This window comes from Dipodomys merriami, unplaced genomic scaffold (genome assembly GCF_024711535.1).
Source record: "Dipodomys merriami isolate MVZ:Mamm:240054 unplaced genomic scaffold, mDipMer1.0.p SCAF_1, whole genome shotgun sequence".
In the NCBI taxonomy this organism is placed as follows: Eukaryota; Metazoa; Chordata; class Mammalia; order Rodentia; family Heteromyidae; genus Dipodomys; species Dipodomys merriami.
Window position 1 is genome coordinate 127,209,899 of NW_027202270.1, and position 17,605 is coordinate 127,227,503.

General features: G+C 41.4%; 1 protein-coding gene across 1 annotated transcript in view; it reads left to right on the forward strand.

Annotated features, from left to right (window-relative positions):
- The window catches only part of Nek9 (NIMA related kinase 9), a 45,982-nt gene that overhangs the window by 14,858 nt on the left and 13,519 nt on the right, over positions 1-17,605 (forward strand). The window contains exons 8-18 of the mRNA XM_070029720.1: positions 365-429; positions 4,390-4,440; positions 5,019-5,211; positions 7,303-7,447; positions 8,582-8,782; positions 8,944-8,990; positions 11,360-11,515; positions 13,613-13,721; positions 14,664-14,825; positions 15,693-15,863; positions 17,267-17,326. Of these exons, the coding sequence (XP_069885821.1) occupies positions 365-429; positions 4,390-4,440; positions 5,019-5,211; positions 7,303-7,447; positions 8,582-8,782; positions 8,944-8,990; positions 11,360-11,515; positions 13,613-13,721; positions 14,664-14,825; positions 15,693-15,863; positions 17,267-17,326 (1,360 nt within the window). The remainder of the gene's footprint in view (positions 1-364; positions 430-4,389; positions 4,441-5,018; positions 5,212-7,302; positions 7,448-8,581; positions 8,783-8,943; positions 8,991-11,359; positions 11,516-13,612; positions 13,722-14,663; positions 14,826-15,692; positions 15,864-17,266; positions 17,327-17,605) is intronic.

Here is a 17,605-nt window from a genome sequence, read left to right on the forward strand (position 1 = left end):
GTAAAAATGAAAATTTCTGGGTCCTTCCACAGGCCAACAGAGTGTCTGGATAAAACCAGAAGTCTTTATTTGTAACAGGTATACCAGGTGATACTTTGGTGCTGTATGTATTGAGATGTGTGAGCTTATTATTATTGAATAATAAGGCAAGGTAATTGTAGACATTCTCATTTGTGTGCAGTGTTGATGATGATGGGGCATTAAATGTGGACTATGACATAAGAAATGGCTATTTTTGAAATTAAAGAATAATAATATGCAGAAACTTTTAAATATAGACTTCTAAGAAGACAAATAATTCCTCATTAGATCCCATATTACTCATCCCCTTTAAGTGAAAACTAATATTGTTTTGCTTTCTTAGGATCCTGAGCAGAGACCCACTGCAGATGAACTTCTGGATCGTCCCCTTTTGAGGAAACGCAGGAGGTAATGTACAAAAATCATCTCATTGTCTTTCCAGAGATGATTAAGAGTAGTACAGGAATGTCTCCTAATTTGGCTTCTCTAGTGCTCTTTTCTACCAACCCCTGCTTTCATTCCTTGAGGATGCCTCTTATTTTATTCTAATTTTGTATTGAGACCCAAAAGCCCTTAATGGGTTTTTTGTTTGTTTAGTGCCAGTCCTGAGGCTTGAACTCAGGGCCTGGGTGCTCTCCTTTAGCTCTTTTGCTCAAGGCTGGCACTCTACCACTTGAGCAACAGGTCTACTTCCAGCTTTTTGCTAATTTGTGGTGATAAGAGTCTCAGATTTGTCTGCCCAAGCTGGCTTCAAATGACAGTCCTCAGCTGGGTGCCGGTGGCTGATGCCTGTAATCCTAGCTACTCAGGAGGCTGAGATCTGAGGATCATAATTCAAAGCTAGCCTGAGCAGGAAAGTCTGTGAGACTCTTATCTCCAATAAACGACCAGAAAATCAGAAGTGGCTCTAATGGTAGAACGCTTGCCTTGAGCTAAAGAGCTGAGGGACAGCGCCTAGGCCCAAAGTTCAAGCCCCATGACTGACAAAAAAGCTGTGCACCAGTGGCTCATGCCTGTAATCCTAGCTACTCAGGAGGCTGAGATCTGAGGATCACGGTTCAAAACCAGCCCAGCAGGAAAGTCTGTGAGACTCTTATCTCCAGTAAACCACTTAGAACACCAGAAATGGTGCTGTGGCTCAAGTGTTAGAGCGTTTGCCTGGGCCAAGAGTTCAAGCCTTACGACCAACAACAACAACAAAAAAAGACAGTCAGATCTCAGTGTCTCAAGTAGCTAGGATTACAGGTGTGGACCACCATCACCTAGCCCTATATGCGTTTTTTATTGAAGAGTCAAGACATTGATATTCTTAGGCTTGTATCTTTGAAAACAAAGATTTGAAACAAATACTTTAGTAGTATTAGAATTTAAACCCAGTATCTCTTCCTTGTAGCTTTCTTTTCAATGGGTCTCGTGCTTTTTGCTGGGCTGGCCTTTTACCATAATCATTTTGCTTCTCCTTGCCTACCAGTTAGATAGAAGGGAGTCCAGGTATGTACCACCATACCAACTTTGGTTTTGTTTTGATTTTTTAAAATTGTTATTTTTATTTTTGTTGATACTGGGTTTTGAACTCAGAACTTTGCACTTGGTTAGGCAAATGGATTACTACTTGAGCCACAATGCCACTTCTGGCCTTTTCTGAATAGTTTATTGGAGATAGGCATCTCATGAACTTTACTGCGTGTGCTAGCTTCAAACCACAATCCTCAGATCTCAGCCTCCTGAGTAGCTAGAATTACAGGAATGAGCCACCAGTGCCCTGTTTCTGTGAGACCTATCTCCAGTTAACTACCAGAAAACCAGAAGTGTAACTGTCGCTCAAAAGTGATAGACAACTAGCCTTGAGCAAAAAGAGCTCATGAACAACACCCAGGTCCTGAGTTCAAGCCCCATGACCAACTCACGTCTGTAAGCTACTCAGGAGGCTGAGGTCTGAGGATCGGGGTTCAGCCCAGCCTGGGCAGGAAAGTCTGTGAGACTCTTATCTCCAAAAAACCACTCAGAAAACTGAAAGTGGTAGAGTGCCAGCTTTGAGCTGAAGAGGTCAGGGACAGGGCCCAGGCCCAGAGTTCAAGCCCCATGACTGACCCCAAAAAAAAACTAACATAAAAGCATGGGCACAAGAAATTGTGGGAAGTACTCAAGAAACACATAGTCCTATTTGGCTAGATTAGTGGTTCTAGTCCTTCTTCAGGAGCTTTCAAAATTTCCAGTGCTTGGGTCTGTAGGCACAGCTCAGCAGTAGAATGCCAGCTCAGCAACTAAGGGGCTTGAGTTCAAACTCCAGTACTATTTTTAAAAAAAAATTTTTTGTTTTTTTTGGTCAGTCATGGGGCCTGGGCTGAGCTCTTCAGCTCAAGGCGAGCACTCTACCACTTGAGCCACAGCACCACTTCCAGTTTTCTGGTGGGTAATTGGAGATGAGTCTCACAGACTTTCCTGCCCGGGCTGGCTTTGAACCATGAACCTCAGATCTCAGCCTCCTGAGTAGCTAGGATTATGTTGAGCCGCTGGCACCCAGCAAAAATAATTCTTAGTGGTAGGAAATTATTTGCATAAACTTCCGAAATTTAAAAAGAAGAATTACTGATGTCTGCCTACTACCACAGTAGTTCATCAGTAGTAGAACAATAATAAATTTATGTTGAATAATAACCCTGGCTAGAACATGGATTCTTAGTGAAAGGAAAGAAGGTAGAGAATCTTGAATGCCAGGTTTGGTTCAAGAGAGTACAGAAGTATTAAGTGATTGTGAAGAGCAGTTCATATGATGAGAGATGTACCTAAGGAAGAGTCATTTAGCAGCACTAGGATTAGGTTAAAATAGGACTAATGAAAGCAGATTAGGACTCTACTAGGTTTGGCTGGCTAGGAAGCCCTACTATAGTACAAACATTCACAACTAAGATGATAGGACTTTGGCAGGAAGAGTTGAGTTTTAAAAGGTATTGTGGTCAGGCATGATGGCATATACCTGCAATCTCAGCACTTGGGAGGCTGAGGCACAAAGATTTCAAGTTTGAAGCCACCCTAGGACTTATAGCTAGTTGAAAGTCAGTATGGAAATCATTGTGAAATACGGTCTCAAAAAGCAATGGCAAAGAGAAAAAGTACTGATAGGTAAACATATAGAAATGAAATGTTGAAGAAAGGAGAGAAGGGTTAAAGGTGACTGGATTTGATTGGGAGAGAATGGGTGAGAGTGTTGCCAATTACAAAAATAAGGGTGTCAGCAGGACACATTGGTAGTTCCTGCCTATAATCCTAGCTACTCTGGAGGCTGAGATTTCAAGATTGCAGTTCAAAGCCAGCCTGGGCAGGCAAGTCTGTGAGACTCTTAACTCCAGTTAAGGACCAAAAGGCCAGAAGTAGAGCTGTGACTCAAGTGATAGAGCACAAATCTCTCTCTCTCTCTCTCTCTCTCTCTCTCTCTCTCTCTCTCTCTCTCTCTCTCTCTTCTCTCTCTCTCTGTCTCTCTCTGTGTGTGTGTGTGTGTGTGTGTGTGTGTGTGTGTGTGTCGGTTATAGGGCTTGAACTCAGGGCCTGGAAGCTGTCCCTGAGCTCTTTGTTCAAGGCTAGCACTCTACCACTTTGAGTCATAGCTGCACTTCCAGTTTTTGAGTAGTTACTTGGACATAAGAGTCTCAAAAGGCTGAGATCTGAGGATCTCGGTTCAAAGCCAGCCCAAGCAGGAAAGTCCGTGAGACTCTTATCTCCAGTAAACCACTAGAAAACCAGAATTGGTGCTGTGGCTCAAGCGGTAGAGTGCTCGCCTTGAGCTGAAGAGCGCAGGGACAGCGCCCAAACCCAGAGTTCAAGCCCCATGACCGACGAAAAAAAGAATCTCATGGGCACTTTCCTGCCCAGGCTTGTTTCAAACTGTGATCCCCAGATCTTAGCCTCCTGAGTAGCTGATGTGAGCCACCCAGCACCTTGCTTTAAGAAAAAAAAAAAGCTGAAGGACAGCGTGCCCAGACCCTGAGTTCAACCCCCAGGACTGGCCAAAAAAAAAGGGAAAGTCAAGCTGGTTTGGAAGAAAGATAACAAGGATAGGACTGGAGATTTTGCATTTGGAGCAGGTGGCCAAGTAGATCGAGATGTCCATTACTTGCATCAGAGGATCTATCATGTGTTCCCTGCTTCAGTCTAGTCTGTTTCTTGGAGATAAAAAGTAAATGGCCCCAAACCACTGGTCACTTTGTATCTAATGCCAGGTGTGAGTAACTGTTATATAGAGATATTTTCCTAAAAGTATTACCATATTGTAGGATGCTTATGATTAATAAGAGGATTCAGTTTGACATTTATTGAGACATGTTGCAGTTTAGAATCTGTTGTTTTACTCATCCTTTTTTCATTTGGTAGAGAGATGGAGGAAAAAGTCACTCTGCTTAATGGACCTACAAAGAGACCAAGGTAATGTTCAAATGAGTCTGTCTATCCTCGCTTCTCACCATGAAGATTAGTTGATCCCAGTAGCCTTTGAAATCCTGTCAGGAGTCAACATCTGCTTACATGTCAGACTCACTTCTGAGGAGAAAACTATAAGTCACCCTCATACTAAAGTAGATATCAGGGCTGGGAAGGTGACTCAGTGGTAGAGTGCTGGCCTAGCATGCATGAAGTACTGGGTTCAGTTCCTCAGTACCACATAAACAGAAAAGGCTGGAAGTGGTGCTGTGGCTCAAGTGGTAGAGTGCTAGCCTTGGGCAAAAGAAACTCAGGGACAGTGCTCAGGCCCTGAGTTCAAGCCCCAGGACTGGAAAAAATTAAAAAAAAAAAAAAAGTGGGTATCATTGCATGGTGAGTGTTGGAAAGTATAAATGTTGCAAATCAGACTGGAATCTGTGATTCTACTCTGCCCTCAGGCATGCTTTGCAAAGCAAGAGTTGAGAGAACATACTTTCTCAAACCAAGGTTGTCAATCCTAGCCACAGCCTTCTTAGGTACTAATTGCACATTCAATGTGCCTTTGTTCTGGGGGTTGTTGGCAGGTCAAGTACCGTGACTGAAGCACCCATTGCTGTGGTAACATCACGAACCAGTGAAGTATATGTTTGGGGTGGTGGAAAATCCACACCCCAGAAATTGGATGTCATCAAAAGTGGCTGTAGTGCTCGGCAGGTGTGCGCCGGGAATACACATTTTGCTGTGGTCACAGTGGAGAAGGAACTATACACCTGGGTGGTAAGTGGAGGAATGCTGTCAGCCTGGTTGCTTAAGGGACCCAAGCTGTCCTAATCATTTGTTAGTTAGCTATGTTTCAGGACTACAAGAGGGAGTTGGTATATCAGCCCTTGTGAGAGAAAGGATTTGGTCTGCCCATAACTGGGAGGAAGGGGAGGGAGTGTGGGAGTAGGGGAAGATGGGAGGGAATCTTAGGTTTGGAATCAAGTTGCCATTTACATTTGGATGATTTCAGACAAATTTGTTACTCTGTTAATGTTACTATGAGGGTCAGAACAGGAGTGTCTGTGAAATAGCTTTGTAAACAAAGCATATACCATGTCAGGAAGCCTCTGAGACCCTCACCTGTGATTGAAAATGACTGGTTATATCCTCCATACCCATACAGATTTTCCTTTGTTGCTGTCTAGATTCTGCCCTGACTCTCACCTTCTTAACAAACTGTGCTTGCTGCCTATTTTCTTATCTCCCTCTCCTCACTCATCTACAATTGCAGCTTCATTCCCTGACATTCATTTGAAATGTGTCTTGAGCAAATGATAAATTGATAAAGCAAAATAGATGCTTTTTAACCCTTGCCTAGCTAGACCTCTCAGCAACGTTTGATATAGTTAACCACTCCTTCCTTCTTGAAGCTGTGTTCCATAATAGCATGTTCGCCTGGTTTCTCTCTGAGGGAGCTCCCCCACCCTCCCAGTAGTTTCAGATACCTTCTCAGTTAGTATAGGAACTAAATCGTACTCGCTTCTGAAGCCCTAATACATGAGAGTGGACACACAAACTATTATTGAAATAAAGAATGAATGATTTGGCTTAGGATGGAATGACGGTTTCCTGCTATTTCCTAACACCTACCCCCTTACAGTATTAGTCCCTGGACAGTTACCAAAATAGAATGAAACCAGTACTTTAAAAACCATTTATAGGCTGGCACCGGTGGCTCACAACTGTAATCCTAGGGACTCAAAGCCAGCCCAGACAGGAAGAAGTCCATGAGACTTTTATAACCAATTAGCAAAACTCCAATAGAGCTATGGCTCAAGTGGTAAAGTACTAGCCTTGAGCAAAAAAAAGCTCAGGAAGCCTTAGGACCAGCATCAAAAAAACCACAACCCATAAGCCAGGCGCTGGTGGCTTACAGCTGTAATACTAGCTACTCAGGAGGCTGAAATCTGAGGATCACGGTTCAAAGCCAGCCTGGGCAGGAAAGTTCTTGAGACTCTTATCTCCATTTAACAACCAGAAAACCAGAAGTGGCACTGTAGCTCAAGTGGTAGAGTGCTTGCCTTGAGCTGAAGAGCTGAGGGACAGTGCTCAGGCCCAGAGTTCAAGCCCCATGACAAACAAAAAAAGAAACCCACAAAACTATAAAGTAGAGTGCTGGTGGCTCACACCTGTAATCCTAGTTAATCAGAAGGCTGAGTTCTGAGGGTTGTGGTTCAAAGCCAGCCCAAGCAGGAAATCTATGACACTCTTTTATCTCCAGTTAAGTACCAGAAAAATCATAAGTAGAGCTGTGGCTCAAAGTGGTAGTGTGCTTGTCTTGAGCAAAATAACTCAGGGACAATGCCCAGGCCCTAAGTTCAAGCTCTACAACCAACCAAAAAAAAATAGACTTATAGTTGAGTCATTGAATGGGAAGAATTATCTGTACATGTAAAACTTGGAAAGTCATGTATCAGTGCTGTGTAGCAGCTTCTTTGATATAGCAAGATTTCTTTCTTGCTTTTCTGGGAAAATGACTAAAATTTGTAAAACTCCTAAAAGCTAGACTCTTATAGAAAGCAATGAAATTATACTTTATGGAGAATTTTTCAACATCACCCATGATTAAATATATAGTTTCAGCTTAGATTTGAAGAACAAAGACAAAATTAATATGTCCTATTCATATCCTAATGGATGTGGACATGTATACTTTTAAAAATCTTTACCTGTCGGTAGAGGTTTTGTGCTGCATATTAAAAGGTCTGATCCCCTTATCCATTATTTTCTTTAAACTATTCTTTTTCTACCATTTTTCTTCATAAGAAGTTAGTAATTAGCTTTTAGTGTGAAAAGTTACAACTTCACAACCTCTTCATTTCACAGAACATGCAAGGGGGTACTAAACTCCACGGTCAGCTGGGCCATGGAGACAAAGCTTCCTATCGACAACCAAAGCACGTGGAAAAATTGCAAGGCAAAGCTATCCGTCAGGTCTCATGTGGTGATGATTTCACTGTCTGTGTGACAGGTAAGCCATTAGCAGAAAGCATTTGAGAGCCATTTAGTGTAGGTTATGGTGCTGAATGTTCTTCTCTTTCATTTATTTTGATTATTTATTTTGGTTGGTTGTGGGGCTTGAACTCAGGGCTTGAGCACTATCCCAAGCTTTTGTGCTCAAGCCTAGAGCTCTACTACTTTGAGCCACAGCGCTACTTCCAATTTTCTGGTGGTTAATTGGAGATAAGAGTTTCACAGACTTTCCTACCTGGGCTGGCTTCAAACCAAGATCCTCAGATCCTCAGCCTTCTGAGTAACTAGAATTACAGGCACGAGCCACCACTGCCTGGCAGTTTTAGATGGGATTTTATAACAACACAACAAAAATCTAAAAAAACCAAAAGACATTATAAACAACTCATTCATGACAATTCAAGTTTATTTTGCCATGAATTAGGAAGTGATGAACAAGGGGAAGTCACATCAATAACACAGGTTGTGGATTAGGGAGACATTTGTTGTATTTGGGAAAAGGAAAAAGACATTTGGAAAATAGGAACATAATCTCCCTACCTGTTCAGACTATGTATAGCACAAAATTAGGACCAAGAACTAAATCTAGTTTTGGTCTTAGCATTTTATGAAACCTTAGTACTTTTCTCTTTACCTACAAAATATAGAAGACTAGTAAAAATGTTAAGTCCTTTTTAACTTGGTAATACTACCTTTTTTAGAACTTCATAAAACCTAGTGCTGATGGTTCACACTTGTAGTCTTAGCTACTCAGGAGGCTGAGATCCAGAGGATTGCAATTCAAAGCCAACCTGGACAGAAAAGTCCATATCCAAAATTACCAACAAAAAGCCAGGCTGGCTGCATGGCTTACATGATAGAGACTAACTGAGTAAGCAGGAGGCCTAAGTTCATATTCTAGTGCTGGGGAACTAAAAACAACAACAAAATAACTTATTCATTACAGTAATACTACTTGTGACTCCTTAACTGGAAATAGCTCTAGACTTACGTGGTTTATTATTTAGACTTCGGATGTAATCATCTCACATGAGATCATTGGCTGGGGTAGTCTTTATTCTATCCTTATTCAGTTTTCTGGTTGGACAAAATAAGTCATTCCTGTGATGAACTGTTTTACTTCCTTGTGCAGATGAAGGTCAGCTCTATGCCTTTGGATCTGATTATTACGGCTGTATGGGGATGGACAAAGTTGCTGGCCCTGAAGTTCTGGAACCTATGCAGCTGAACTTCTTCCTCGACAATCCGGTGGAACAAGTCTCCTGTGGGGATAATCATGTGGTGGTTCTGACACGGAACAAAGAAGTCTATTCTTGGGGCTGTGGTGAATATGGTAGGTATAGCTCAGGTGTACAGCTTGATTTCAGGCTGTGTGAATCTAAGCACATCATTTAGCCTCTGAGAAATGTTAATGCAGTAACAGACTCTTATAGAACATTCTCATTGGGATAAAGGTCCTCATCATAACGGCTTTATTTCTTATGCATGTTTCAGGACGTCTAGGTTTGGATTCAGAAGAGGATTATTGTACACCACAAAAGGTAAAGTCAGAAACAGCTTCTTCCTAAAGCCTGTGTAAAACACATAACCCCTAAAAATATATCCTTTCACCCTATCATTGACTCCTCATATTAAAAGTGTTAATTTCTGAAGAAATTCCTATCTGGGAGCCTGACAACCTAAGATTCCTAATTCAGTTATATGTGGTCTTGTCATCTGAAAAAGTCAGAAAGTTGAGAGAGTAGGTATAGGTATTATGAACACTGTGGTATCATATCACAAGTACTAGAAAAAAGTACAGCAAAAAATTCAAGTATAGCTAAACATATGACTAAACATTTTTCCTTCTTTTGTGTACAGTTGAACACCAGATGAATAGATGTTTTTTTGCTATGAGATCATGTGGTCTGAAACACGTGACTACTCCCAAGACTATCAGAACTGGCTATCTGAAGGAAAAGCACATCTCTCTCACTCCCTGGGGACAAGTTTATACTGGCTGACATCTATTACACTACTTACTGTTACCAGTTTTTATTTACATCCTAAACATTAACTGATGGCGTGGAGACCATCCTCATCGGAATTTATATATAGCTGTTCCTTTTCTCCTAAAGAGGCGGTAGTAGAAACTTGGGACTCACATTTCACAAATAGCCATCATGGCCACATCTGTCACTCTCTTTCTTCAACCCTGTGTAGTTAGCTGTAGAAGTATATATTTGGAAGACGACTAATTTTTTTTTTTTTTTTTTTTTTTTTTGCTAGACCTGAGGCTTGAACTCAGGACCTGGGCACTGTCCCTGAGCTTCTTTTGCTCAAAGCTAGCATTCTACCACTTGAGCCACAATGCCACTTCCAGCTTTTTCTGCTTATGTGGTACTGAGGAATCAAACCCAGGGCTTCATGCATGCAAGGCAAGCACTCTACCATTAAGATTAAGCTAACCCACATTCTCTTACTCTTGAATAAACTAGTGGCCCTAGGCTTGAGCCTAGGGCCACTAGTTTATTCGGCTTGCATGCTTGCCTAGCATTCTATCACTTGGGCTATACCTCCAATCCAGTTTTTGATGGCTAATTTTAGAGATGAAGTCTTGTAGACTTTTCTACTGGGATGGCTTTAAACTTAAACCTTCAGATCTCAGCCTCTGAGTAGACAGAATTACAACTACTAGCACCTGGCTTTAAACGATTTTTAACAACAGTCAAGCCTGTAATCCTAGCTATTCAGGAAGCTGAGATCTGGGAACTGCAGTTAAAAGCCAGCCTGGGCAGAAAAATCTGAGACTTAAGGGGGGGGGGGGGGTGTGTGTGTGTGTGTGTGTGTGTGTGTGTGTGTGTGTGTGTGTGTGTGTGTGTGTGTGTGTGTGTGTGTGTGTGTGTGTGTGTGTGTGTGTGTGTGTGTGTGTGTGTGTGTGTGTGTGTGTGTGTGTGTGTGTGTGTGTGTGTGTGTGTGTGTGTGTGTCACTCTACCACTTGAACCACAGCTCTGTTTTTTGTTGGTTAATTAGAGGTAAGAATTTCACAGTCTTTCTTGCCTAGGCTGGCTTTGAACTGTAATCCTTAGATCTCAGCCTCCTGGATACCTAAGATTATAGGCATAAGCCACTGGCACCCAGTTCTATCACTTTTTTCTTTCTTTTTTTAATTAACATATCAGTAGGCTAGAGGCATACTGTGCCAGCCTAACAAACATGAGCTCCGAAGTTCAAAATTTCTAGTACTAAGCCGGGCGCTGGTGGCTCACACCTGTAATCCTAGCTACTCAGGAGGCTGAGATCTGAGGATCGCAGTTCAAAGCCAGCCCGGGCAGGAGAGACTGTGAGACTCCTATCTCCAATAAACCACCAGAAAACCGGAAGTGGCGCTGTAGCTCAAGTGGTAGAGCGCTCGCCTTGAGCTGAAGAGCTGAGGGACAGCGCCCAGGCCCAGAGTTCAAGAGCCCCACGACCGACAAAAAAAAAATTTTCTAGTACTAACCAAAAATAAGACCAGATCAAGGTCCAAAGGGCTGTTGAACTTCTTTTGTAAATGTCAAGGTACTCTCTGTCTCATTAGAAAAAGCCAGTGAGGGATTAAGGCCAATCCTTTCCCAGCACTTGTATTGCTCTTTCTCTCAAGTTTTCTTTTCCAGAGAAGTAAGATCTGTTGCTAAAACAGATCTATAGAATCTGTCTACTTAGTTGTCCTAGAACTGCCACTTTTTCCTTTATATATTAAAATTTGCGTTCTACCTTGCAAAGGGTAGCCTTCAAACTACTGGGCAAATCTGAAGAGAACAGTTCAACTATATTTCCTTATAATCATTCTTCTGAATGTAGCAAGTCCTTTTGTGAAAGACTAAGGGGTTTTCCTAATATGAATGCGGTACTTAAGATTTTTTTTTCTGATTTACTCTTTCTTTGCAGGTGGATGTTCCCAAGGCCTTAATTATTGTTGCTGTTCAGTGTGGCTGTGATGGGACCTTTCTGCTGACTCAGTCAGGCAAAGTGCTGGCCTGTGGGCTCAATGAGTTCAACAAACTGGGTCTGAATCAGTGCATGTCTGGAATCATCAATCATGAAGTGAGTATTCTCTTGATGTCCTGACCACATTGTCAGAACTATTGTAGACTGGAATACCTTTGGAATGCTGTTATTGGTTAGTGACCATAGAAGTTGATTTAAGAATGAAGAATACAATGTAATACAATGTTCACAAAAATAAAATAAATATTAAAGAAAAGAATTAAGAATACATATTGTATTCAGCAAAAGAAGACAGCCACAAAAGGTACATACTGTATGATTATAGATGTGAAATATAGCAACATTCAAAATTAAGTTACTGTGGCATTAGTCAAGAGAAGTTACTTCTTGGAGGAGTGTGGGTCTTAACAAAAAAGTGAAAAGATTACCCATTATCTCTGGTGCTGGAAATGGTCTGTGTCTTAATCAGAGTGATTTTACAGAACAGAAAAATAATCAGACTGACAATATTTTGCAGTATGTTATAGCTCAATAAAATTGATAACAGCAAACAAAATTGTAGGTTCTATCCTTATTACCGGAATAGGAACAGGAAAATTACTGTGAAAAAGCAACATTCTAATATATCACCTCCCTGGAGAGATTTTAGATTTATTGTTTCTTGTTGTTGTTTTTTTGGGTCCAGTTGTGGGGCCTGAACTCTGGGCCTGGGAGCTGTCCCTCAGCTCTTCAGCTCAAGGCTAGCACTCTACCACTTGAGCCACAGCACCACTTCCGGCTTTTTTTTTTTCTGCTTATGTGGTGCTGAGGAATCGAACCCAGGGCCTCAAGCATGCAAGGCAAGCGCTCTACCACTGAGCCACCTTCCTAGCCCATAAATTTATTGGTTTCTAAAACACTGCTTACTAAATGTATTACCATTTTCCTCCTTTAAGGATGTCACCAAATTAACCAATGATAGTCTTGGTTTTTCTCTTTGTGTAATATCATTACTTTCTGTCTTTTTTTGTTGTTGTTAGTCATGGGGCTTGAACTCTGGACCTGGGCTCTGTCCCTGAGCTCTTCCGCTCAAAGCTAGCACTCTACCACTTGAGCCACAGTGCCACTTCTGGTTTTCTGGTGTTTTATTGGAGATTAGATTCTCACAGAGTTTCCTGCCCCCTTGCTGGCTTTGAACCGCAGTCCTCAGATCTTAGCCTCCTGAGTAGCTAGGACTACAGACATGGGCCACCAGCACCCAGCTACTTTGTGTCATCTCTAAAGAGTCAAGTTAAGAGACATAAATTTCCTCACTCAATGAAAAAGGTTAGAGTAGAGTTTTAAGTCTTTGAAGTAGTGAGTCTTAGGAGATTACAAGTTCAGGGCAAGGCTGAAGAATATGTAATTTGAAAGGTTTGTTCAGAATTACTACTTGATTTTTGTGTTTTGTTAAGAAAACTAGATTTGTTGTGAAAATTAATTTATGTGAGGGTATTTTTCTTTTAATATGAACTCAAAAGGCCTTAGGGGCTTTAAAAAGTGATGAAACACTACTCCGTGGGTGAAATTAAATCTTTAGTAACTGATTACTTAGAGGCTGGAGAGATTCTTCTGATTTTAATTCTTTTTCCTGCTATTGTTAGGTGTGCAGAATATATAACCAAAACAATGTCAGGGAGTCTGTCCTTAAAATAATATCTTTTCTAGGTGCCAGTGGCTCACGCCTGTAATCCTGGCTACTCAGAAGGCTGAGATCCAAGGATCACAGTTCAAAGCCAGCCCAGGCAGGAAAGTCCTTGAGACTCTTATCTCCAATTAAACACCAGAAAATAGAAGTAGTGCTGTGGCTTAAAGTTGTAGAGCACTAGTCTTGAGCTGAAGAACTCAGGGACAGCACTCAAGCCCAGAGTTCAAGCCTCATGACCGACCAAAAAGAAAAAAGGAAAAAAAAAAAACTTCTACAGTGTTCATATATTACACACTTTTAACTCAGAATATAAAAATGTGTTGTCAGAAAGTCCTGCTTGGTATACTAAATTCTTGTTGACATGTTGAGCTTATTTCTTCTTGTATCCTTTTAAAGATGGCAAACTTCCTGGCACTCAGTAACATGGTTTGTTGAAAGACTTTGTGGTCACCATGACCTTTTCCATTCTCAGTTTAATTATCCCTTCATTTTTTACTTCATGAGTCTTTGTGTTTTACTTGTTTCAGGCATACCATGAAGTTCCTTACACAACTTCCTTTACCCTGGCCAAACAGTTATCCTTTTATAAGATCCGTACCATTGCCCCAGGCAAGACTCATACAGCTGCTATTGATGGTGAGTTGACTATCAACCATATCTCATGCATTAGGAGCTCAGGCTCCTTTATACTATGAACAATGCATGTTCTGACAGCTTCCTGTAATCCACTTTGTGTGTGTGTGTATGTGTGAGAGAGAGACAGAGACAGACAGACAGACAGAGACAGAGAGAGATTGAATGCTGGTCTTTAGGTCTTAAATTCAGGGCTTGGGCACTGTCCCTGAGTTTCTCTGCTCAAGGCTAGCAAACTACCATTTGAGCCAGAGCTCCACTTTGAGCTTTTTCAGCTAGTTAATTGGAGATAGAATCTCACAGACTTTCCTACCTGGGCTGGCTTCAAACCACGATCTTCAGATCTCAGCCTCCTGAGTAGTCTGGATTACAGGCATGGGCCACTGGCTCATTTTTGGTGATAGTCCCTATAAATAAAAGATAAATAAATACATCTCATAATAAGAATCTCTCTCTCTCTCTCTCTTTTTTTTTTTTTTTTTTTTTTTGCCAGTCCTGAGGCTTGAACTCAGGGCCTGGGCAATGTTCATGAGCTCCTTTTTTTCTTTGCTCAAGGCTAGCACTCTACCAAGCCACAGCACTGAGGAATCAAACCCAGGCAAGCACTCTACCACTAAGCCACATTCTCAGCCCCAGAATCTCATTCTTATAATTCTTGACTTCTGTTGTCTTTAAATGGCCTGTATGGTAAGTATTCCAAGTTAGACAGTATCTGTTATCCATGTTAAAAACTCAATTTGGGGGAGAAAACACAATTTTCTGTCAGTAGGTCCAGATGGTCACAGTGTCTAGATAGCCTGGCAACCATAGGTCCAGGATCACATGGCTAGCATCCTAATCATATCTTCTAACAACTAGAAGTTAGTGAATGGAAGTCTATATAGGTTACATTTTTCTTCTGTTCCATAAACCACTAGAGCTTAATTATTTTTGCTTCTCTCTCAGAGCGAGGCCGCCTTTTGACCTTTGGCTGCAATAAGTGTGGACAGCTGGGTGTTGGAAATTACAAGAAGCGTCTGGGAATCAACTTATTGGGTGGACCCCTTGGTGGGAAGCAAGTGATTAGGGTTTCCTGTGGTGATGAGTTCACCATCGCTGCCACAGATGGTGAGTCTGTATATGTCATTTCATGCTTTTTGGACAGATGACTTATGTTTTAATTCTTTTTTTTTTTAATTGTTCACTCTTCAATTATTTTTGATTATCTATAAGTAGTTGTACAGAGAAGTTGCTATTCAACAAAACAGTTTATGAATACAATACATCTTTGTCATTCTCCTCCATCCCTTCTGTGTTTTAATTCCTGCTTGGGATGGGAGAGACTAGTTTTTGTATAACTGAATCATGGTTTTCCTTTTTTATTTGTATGAAATTGGCAGTTACCACCTGAAATGGAACATTTATTTATTTATTTTTTTGCCGGCCATGGGGCCTGAACTCTGGGTCTGGGCGCTGTCCCTCAGCTCTTCAGCTCAAGGCTAGTGCTCTACCACTGGAGCCACAGCGCCACTTGCAGCTTTTTCTGTTTATGTGGTGCTGAGGAATCGAACCCAGGGCCTCATGCTTGCAAGGCATGCACTCTACCGCTGAGCTATCTTCCCAGCCCCGGAACATTTATTTATTTATATGTTGTCAGTCTCCCCATTTAAAATGCCAGTTCCAAAGGAGCAAGGACTTTATTTGTTCAGTGCTCAATTTTTTCAAGCCATGCCTTCCATGATGTAGATTCCCAATACGTGTTTGAGTGAGTGACCAGTACAAAGGTGATAAGTAAATGAATGACAGTACAGAGTAGCAATAGTCACTTTTGCCTGGAAGTAATCAGGAAAACTTTATGCTTTATATAGGGAAATAATCAGCTTTCTTTAAATTTGTAAACAGTAGGACATCTCTTTAGTTCTAGGGCATAAAGAGGAGAAATCAAAGAGTTGGGAAGCCAGTGTTCTGTTAAAAATGATCTGTTGTCTAATATAGATAATCATATTTTTGCCTGGGGCAATGGTGGTAATGGACGTCTGGCAATGACTCCCACTGAAAGACCACATGGCTCTGATATCTGTACCTCATGGCCTAGGCCTATTTTTGGATCTCTGCATCATGTTCCAGACCTATCTTGCCGTGGCTGGCACACCATTCTCATTGTTGGTAAGTGTTTCATACGTGTGGGCTTGGGGTGGCTTTGTCAGAATTGATCCATAACTAAATACTACTGGGCACATTCTTGGAAACATAAGTGTCATGAAGAGCTAGTTCTGTTAAATCCTGTAACGGTCAGGGATTCCAAACTGAATGCTAGGAACAAAACTGTAAGTTTTTAGTTTTGTCATTGTTTTTTTGTTGTTTTTGTTGTGTTTTGTTTCTGGGGCTTGAACTCAAGGCCTACCAGCATTTTTGCCCAAGTATAGAGCTCTACTCCCTGAGCCACAGTTCCACTTCTGACTTTTTTTTGGTAGTTCATGGAGATAAGACTGTTTCAGGCTTTCCTGTGTGGGCTAGTTTCAAACTACAATCCTCAGATTTCAGCCTCCGAGTTGATAGGATTACAGGTGTGAGCCACTAGAACCTGGTTCAGTACATGTTTTAAAAGAAAATCTTAGGTCATAAAGATAACTTTGTTTGGGGCTGGGAAGGTGGCTCAGTGGTAGAGCGCTTGCCTTGCATGCATGAGGGCCTGGGTTCAATTTCTCTGCACCACATAAGCAGAAAAAGCTGGAAGTGGTGCTGTGGAAGTGGCCTTGAGCTGAAGAGCTAAGAGACAGTGCCCAGGCCCACAGTTCAGGCCCCGTGACTGACCAAAAAAAAAAAAAAAGATAACTTTGTTTGGACTTAATTTTAAAAGCCTTGGCTGAACATCAGAATCTTTTGGAGAGTTGTTACAAATTCTAGTCCTGACCAATTAAATCTTAATTTCTAGAGTGTTACTTTCCAGTTTCCCAGGTGATTCCAGTGGGTAGCAGGAGTGGAACATGTAGTTCTCTAAATGTACTTAGAGTAGCTAGTGGTATTTAGATAATGACATTAATTGCTAAACAGTAATTATATATTTTTATTTTTATTTTTATTTATTTATTTATTTTTTTGGGTCCAGTCGTGGGGCCTGAACTCTGGGCCTGGGCGCTGTCCCTCAGCTCTTCAGCTCAAGGCTAGTGCTCTACCACTTGAGCCACAGGGCCACTTCTGGCTTTTTTCGTTTTGCTTATGTGGTGCTGAGGAATCAAACCCAGGGCCTCATGCATGCAAGGCAAGCACTCTACCACTGAGCCATCTTCCCAGCCCCATTTTTTAATATATATTTTTACTGTAAAGATACTGGACAAAGGGGTTACAGTTACATGAATAAGGTAATGAGTACATTCCTATCGAGCATTGTTACCCCCTCCTTTGTTTTTCCCCTATCATCCCTTCCCTCCCCACCTCCCCAGTAATCATATATTTACCTATAGCAAGGAATAGCAGTTATCTTCTACATTACCTCCCTATAGTTCCCTCTTACTGTTCTTGCCCATCTCTGCACAAAATGCTTACCTACTGATTTATTTTTTCCTCAGAGAAAGTACTGAATTCTAAGACCATCCGTTCTAATAGCAGTGGCCTCTCCATTGGAACTGGTAAGTAGTAATGTCTCAAGTAGCAGTGTTTTTTCTCATATGTGGGTCTTTGGGTTAGATTACATACATTCTCCAAAACTGAAAGGAAAATAGTAAGTGAGGGCAAATGTGGAGAAGTGAAGAATCCAGTGACTAGGAGGGAGCATCCCATTTTGGTGAATTTCACAGTAACTCATGAATGGCGTTGTGGTCAGAAAGAGAATACATCTTTGCCTTCATGTATATGGAAGTAATTAAGTGTTTGCCTCACATTGTAATGTGACTTATATAATATTTCTT